We start from the raw sequence: 6,398 nt of genomic DNA, 5'->3' as shown, positions 1-6,398 counted from the left end.
AACACTTTGGAACTGCACTCATTATCACATCATCCAAATAAATCCACTGAATTTATACTGAGATGAGAGATCAAATTTGGCTGAGCATCTGCAACATTTTTTGCATGTCATTCCATATGTCTACCACAAGAGGGAAGAACTGCACCTAAAATGCAGACCTAAAACGCAAACCTAAAATTGCTCGAAGACTCAAAAACATACTGAAAACTTCGTCTAAAATAAAGGACTATTGAGAATTAAAACTGATTTTCAAAAAGGGATTATTTGAATGAAACAAAGTCTAATACTGATATCATCAAATAGATGCATTGTTTAAAAAAGTGCTTTTAAATACAAACGAATTAAAATCTTATACACTTCAAACACACAAGATACACAAAGATTTTCCATATCAAAGTTTATTGCTGACATGCAGGTAGAGTTTTGATGAAGTACAAAAATATGTCTTTTATACAAATTTGTTTTTCATCTCTGTACAATTACCTTTTTTTTTCTTTGACACCATTCTAACTGAGCAGCTTACAGCATCAAATGTTCAGGCTTTTGACCAGTTTCATCATGTTTTGTTATACACCAGATTTAGATTTTCCAGTTTTAGTAAAAGATGCAAAAAAGTAACAATTCTAAAGAGAAATCTCCCAATTTATGAAACATCTGCACAAAGTGGCCTAAAAAGAAAAGAAAATCTAACTCAAACTTAACTTTCAGTATCTTCCCTTGCACTGTCTTTGTGTTTTTTTGGAGTATTCATCATTTGCAAAACACCCGCATCCACTCCAATTTCTGCTGCATCTTGTGGCACGTCTTGCTAATTAGAATCATGCACTAATTGCTTTGAAATGGTATACAGAGCTCAAAAAAGTACACTTTTCATGCTGCAGACAGAATATGGACATCACGAAACTGTCTATGCAAGGGGGGGTTGCAGTCACTAGCGTAGGGGGCATATTAAACAGAAAAAAATACTAATTTCTTTTATCTAGGTTTTGGGTACAGACTACACAACCACATCAATAGCAGCCATATTGCAACTGTACAAATTTGCTATGATATAATGGCTTTGGTGAGAACTCTACGTGGACCTAGGATATAGCCTTGAGGCACTCCTTTTTGAATACAAGGAAAGGACTTTGATTTGCTCACAAAAAGCCCCTCTCCATCAAGTCACGCATATTATCCACTACAATACTGCTTTACAACCAAATATATTCACATTGAGTTGGGAAAAACCTAATGCTTTCAATGGTGGCTTGTGTGGAAACATTGGTGCAATTCTTCAAAGTAATAATACCCTGGACTGGGTTTTGCACTATTGATGCCTACTCACCATTACCGTCTTTCACACTGGCCAGAGTGTGCGGTATCATCCTTATCTAGCAAGATAAACTCTACATCGATTCTACATGTCATGCTAATGTGCACGATAATTTAGTTGACTTAAAATAGAGCTATGCAAACTCAGTCTCCTAATTAGTGTAGCTTAATATACCGACAGGATTGTTGCAATAATTATTCAAGAATTTAAAAAAAAAGAAGAGGGAAAAAGAGCCAATAAAACAAAACCTTCACTGAAGATAGAAGAAAAAACGTGAGAGATCACAGCAATGCTTTTGAGTGATACATGATCTCTACATTTACCATGGCAGATGAATTAGAAACAGCAAATAAATTAAAATGAAAACCGAAAGGTAAAGATATACTAACAGGCTGTACGTCTTCAAAAGAAGAAATTAAAGTGGAGATTAAAAGGACAAGCCAAGCTGCTAGTCATGAGCTCAGAGATCTACAGTACTGAATGACCTTTTCATCTAATGACATGAGTGGAGCCAGACATAAAGGCATTGCAAACTAAGCCACAGGTCCACAGGTCGATGCAAGCCAACAGCCTATTATACTAAGATATATTCTAGCATCAAAAGTACATATTCACTGTTCACGGTTGAGTTGAGAATCTGTTGATAATCTAAGGCAAGATATCCCACAGTTATGCTTTATACACATGGGGTAGCTTAAAACAGGACTGAAAAAAGTCAAATGACATTAAGAATGTTTCCTTGCAATATTCTCACACAAGAAACAGATTGACAGGAGTGAGTTTCATGGCATTTCCTTCCTGATGATCATGAAGCATTTAATAATCATAGATGGAAATGAGCGGTAGGTAAGAGAATAAAAAAAAAAAAAAAAAAGAACCAATCCCCTATGCAATTGGTTTCTTTTTATCACTGTGGCCAAAAATGTTCCCTAGCGGCCAATCTTCAATCCCTGAGCTGCAGCTGAAATCTGTGTGGGTAACAAAAGCACCGGAGATACAGAACATGGCAGAAGATGCACTTTGATGACTTGGCATGCTATCAGAGGGTGAGCGCTCTAGACGGGGGGACACAAAAGGAAAGGAGAGCTTAAGGGCTGTGCTTACAGGGCTTATCTTGGCTTAGACTTCCGCATGACTGCCGGATCAGCCACCCCGCTTCCTGACAGTTTCATCCCATCACCAGCTGTCCCGTATCTCGTCTTTTTACAAGCACAGCCCTGCGATGAGTTCCTGCATGACACACACCAAAATCAAGTACCACCTAGCTCAGCTCTCGAGAGTCTGCTGTAGTGGCATATCACATGATTAAATGTACATTTGCATTTGGTCGAATACACAGGAAATGGTGGTCTTGCACTTTCTGCTGCCTACTGATTGGCCGATAGCAAGAGGGGAAAATAACGTACCATATCGACCGATTTGGATGCCAAGTTATGCTTTTGGTTGTATGCATCCAGACACAGATGCTAGCTGCCAACAGAAACCCATGCAAATAGAGGAAGGAGAAACATGCGCTATGATTTCAGTAATATGAGGTTTTTAGCTTTCTAACTTGTGATACTTAACATCTTCAATAGAAAAAAAAAAAAGAGAATAATCTTACTTAAAATGCTACAATTTTAGTAGGAGAGGAGGGGGGGAAGCTTATTTAGATTGTGAGGAAAAACCAATCACTGGTTTTGACACAGAATAGTTACACAACCACAATGCTAATGCTCGAGCCTTTGCGTCTCCCCTCAACAAAATTAGTCCTGCTTTCATAAGAACGGAGAGCGTTGTTAAAAACTGACTAAGAAAGGAGGAAATAGAGAGATAGAAAAAATGGTAAGAGGTAGATTTGCAGTCATAGATACAGATGGGAGCGGAACAGACGAACTGGTTGAGGGGAACAGAACAAAAGGGTTGATCATGTGATCCGAGGCGTTCCTGTAAAAAGTGCTGGGGGAGAGGCGGATGGGAAAAGGGTGGTTGTGTGTGATCTGCTACATGATTCTGTTGGGGTATTGCAGAAAATGTGTGTGTCTGTGTGAGTGTGTGTTTGTGTGTCAGATTTGGACAAGGATTGGCATGGTGGAGATGATGTTGGTTGTCAGAGTCTCATTAGACCTGTCTGACGCCCATAGGTAGAGTTTGTGTCCTAGGCCGATGAATGGAGCAACAGAGCGCTGAGCTGTTCCTTGGCCCATGTTTGTGACTGCCAGACTCACGCTGCATGCTCACACACACACACACACACACACACACACACACACACAAACGTACATAAAAGTGTGCGCCCAGTTCCATGGCTCGCTCCACTCCCAGTGACCCCCACCTCTGGGCAGAATGGCGGTGCTACTTCCGGAGGAAGCGCTGGGCCAGTATTGCGGCATCCAGAGGACTGATGGGCTGAGCATCGTGGCCAAGGCGCCTCACCGGAGGCACGTTACCAAAATGCCTCTTGCTGAGGAAGTTCTTGGTCTCGTGGATAGTGTTCTTCTCTTCCGCCAACAAGAGCTGTTGCCTCATGTAGTTCTCAAATTCATATTGAGACGACTCCTCTGTCACTTTCGCCTGAGGGGACAATGAGAGACTGTTTCAGTGCCAGAAAGTACCTCATCATGTTAATGCAGTTTGAAGAGGAAGTTTCTATTATTGTCCATGATTCAATGCCACTAAAGGAATTACATATTTTGGCTCATATTTATAAGATACAAGTAACATTAACAAGTTAATAAGTCAGGTCATACATAATTGGCCCCAATGATTTTAATGCAACATTTTACACAACAATAGTGTTTAAGCATTGGCTTTCAAACCTTTTTTTGTTTTTTTGACTCTGAGGTCTCCACTGTCCGACACAACATTCAAATGCCCCCTATATAACATATTAAAAGAACTGCATATACTGTATATACACACACACCAAGTAAAACTAAAACCACTAGTTTAAAGAATGATTTACATATTCATTCTGCTTACGTTTCATAAAAAAGGCCCTTCACGTTCAAACTTTCATATTATTGTAACACCTAGAAGTGGTACTGACCTCCTGAAGATGTTCGGGGTGGTTAAGCTGATCATCTATGTCCGGCACCACTTGTAGAGGGCCACTCAGCGAGGACACAGATTGCCTGTTCAAAAAAATAAAAATAAATAAAAATAATAAATAAATAATAATAAAAAAATCAGTCAATGACAAATGGGAATTTTCAGATCTACAGACAAGAGACCTTTTGCAAAATTGCAAAAATGTGGCGAGACAACATTGCTGACCCAAAATGACATCACCCTATCACATGAATTCCTAAGATGTTTTGTGAACTGACAAGACGTCTTGGCTAAAAATGGAACTATAAAGCTGATCTCAGTTCAGATAAGAGATGAGACGCACCAGGATGCGATGATGGCGCTCAGAGACTCGAGCACCTCAGTGGCAGTGAGCCTCTGCTGGGGGTCAAGCACCAGAAGCTTCCTGATCAAACATACTGTACTTTCTGATACCCGCCCATCCCTGCACAAATAAAACAGGCGCAAAGACACATAAGCATTTCTATCTGCAAAAAATATTTTAGAGTCTTCATTTAAAGGAATAGCTCCCCAAACAAAATAAAAAAGATAAAATTTTAGTTGTTCCAAACCCGTATGACATACTTTCTTCCATGGAACACAAAAGATTTGTTAATAATGTACCAGTAATTTTTAGGATTCAGAAAAGGCACAAAAGCACCACAAGAGTGTTTCATACGACAGTTTTATGTGAGGAACAGACCAACATTATAGTCACAATTCATCTTGACATCCAATGTCATGTCATAAACAACATGAGTGTTTTTCATTTTTGGGTGAACTATCCGTTTAAACAAGGGCCATCACAGTATTTGCCAATTAATATTTTTCAACATTTGATTCATATCAAAGCACAGAGAGATAATAGAGACACTCACTCAGGGATGGAGTACTCTGCTGCCTTGATCTTGCGGAAGAGCTCTTGAGGTATACTGTCGTAGAATGGGAACTGGCCATAGAGCATGGTGAACAGCACCACACCAAGCGCCCACATATCACTGGGTTTACCACGGTATGGTCGACCTACATGGAAACACAAAGTGCAATTTTAACTAGCAACTCAACAACAGTTTGCTTATTCAATCAGACTGGAACTTTCTCTTGGGTGAGTCACAAAACCTACGTAGATATGAATCCAGATTGATTTACATTTAAGCGTCTTTGCTATTAAAACAGGATGCGTTTTTCCGGTAGTTAGCTATAAACAAGTATACAGTTGCTATTGACTTTACTAAACTGTTGCTCTGGCAAGACCTAAAAGAGAAAACCGAAGCATGTTTCAAGAAGCATTTGCGTTCATGCACTTGCATGTAATACGTTTTGGATTAACCTTTGGGGCTTATACACACAAAAGAGGAACAACAAATGTCAAAAGATGCGTTTACGCACAATTAAAAAGCATGCCAAAACTTAATTTTAGCAGCCAATGTAAATGTCTTTTCTGTCACTTTTAATCAAATTTTACTAACCCCAAACTAATGAATGAAAGTGTACATATAAAACATATGCTACCAATAGTGTCAAAATCTTTTAAAGTCCCCCAAACCTGTTCACACTCACTATACTGCTTTGTTTACCACCAAAAATGGCCAGAACACAATGTGCCAGAAGAGTAAAAATTAGTCATAGGAGCTTTTAAAAGAGGGGTTAATTGGGTAGGTTTCTGTTTGGTAAACAGTGTGATTCGTATGGTATATTTTTCTGTAAGATACACATTTTCTCTGCATCTATTTCGACCCTTCACATGAGAAAGCGAAAGAGAGGGAGACGAGAGAGAGTGAGTGATGGAAAAATAGTGAGAGGAAGAGCGAGAGAGGGAGGGGGGGAGGGAGAGAGAGAGAGAGAGAGAGAGAGAGAGAGAGAGCAGTAAGAGTAGTTCCTCTCTGCATGACTCATTGTGATGACTCACTGAAGCAGCTCTCCCTTTGTTCTGCTGTCATATTCGGCTGATTTACTCCCGGTTTCTTTCTGTCATTTTACTGTGAATGGAGACCGCAAACAAGAGCTCGACTGCACCTCTATTTAACATGCATGC

The 6,398-nt window shown here is 39.6% G+C and overlaps 1 protein-coding gene across 1 annotated transcript in view; it reads right to left on the bottom strand.

The window, feature by feature from the left end:
• Positions 1–484: 484 nt before the first annotated feature.
• Positions 485–6,398, bottom strand: part of LOC107700665 (serine/threonine-protein kinase 40-like) — a 22,480-nt gene continuing 16,566 nt past the window's right edge. The window contains exons 8-11 of the mRNA XM_016502402.1: positions 5,242–5,386; positions 4,689–4,808; positions 4,344–4,428; positions 485–3,868 (exon numbers count right to left, since the gene is read on the bottom strand). Coding sequence (XP_016357888.1) covers positions 3,650–3,868; positions 4,344–4,428; positions 4,689–4,808; positions 5,242–5,386 — 569 coding nt within the window. The 3' untranslated portion in view covers positions 485–3,649. The remainder of the gene's footprint in view (positions 3,869–4,343; positions 4,429–4,688; positions 4,809–5,241; positions 5,387–6,398) is intronic.

Source organism: Sinocyclocheilus anshuiensis, unplaced genomic scaffold, assembly GCF_001515605.1.
Source record: "Sinocyclocheilus anshuiensis isolate Anshui unplaced genomic scaffold, SAMN03320099.WGS_v1.1 scaffold782, whole genome shotgun sequence".
Classification (NCBI taxonomy): domain Eukaryota; kingdom Metazoa; phylum Chordata; class Actinopteri; order Cypriniformes; family Cyprinidae; genus Sinocyclocheilus; species Sinocyclocheilus anshuiensis.
Note: the sequence above shows the minus strand (reverse complement) of the source record. Positions and strands in the feature narration are given on the sequence as shown.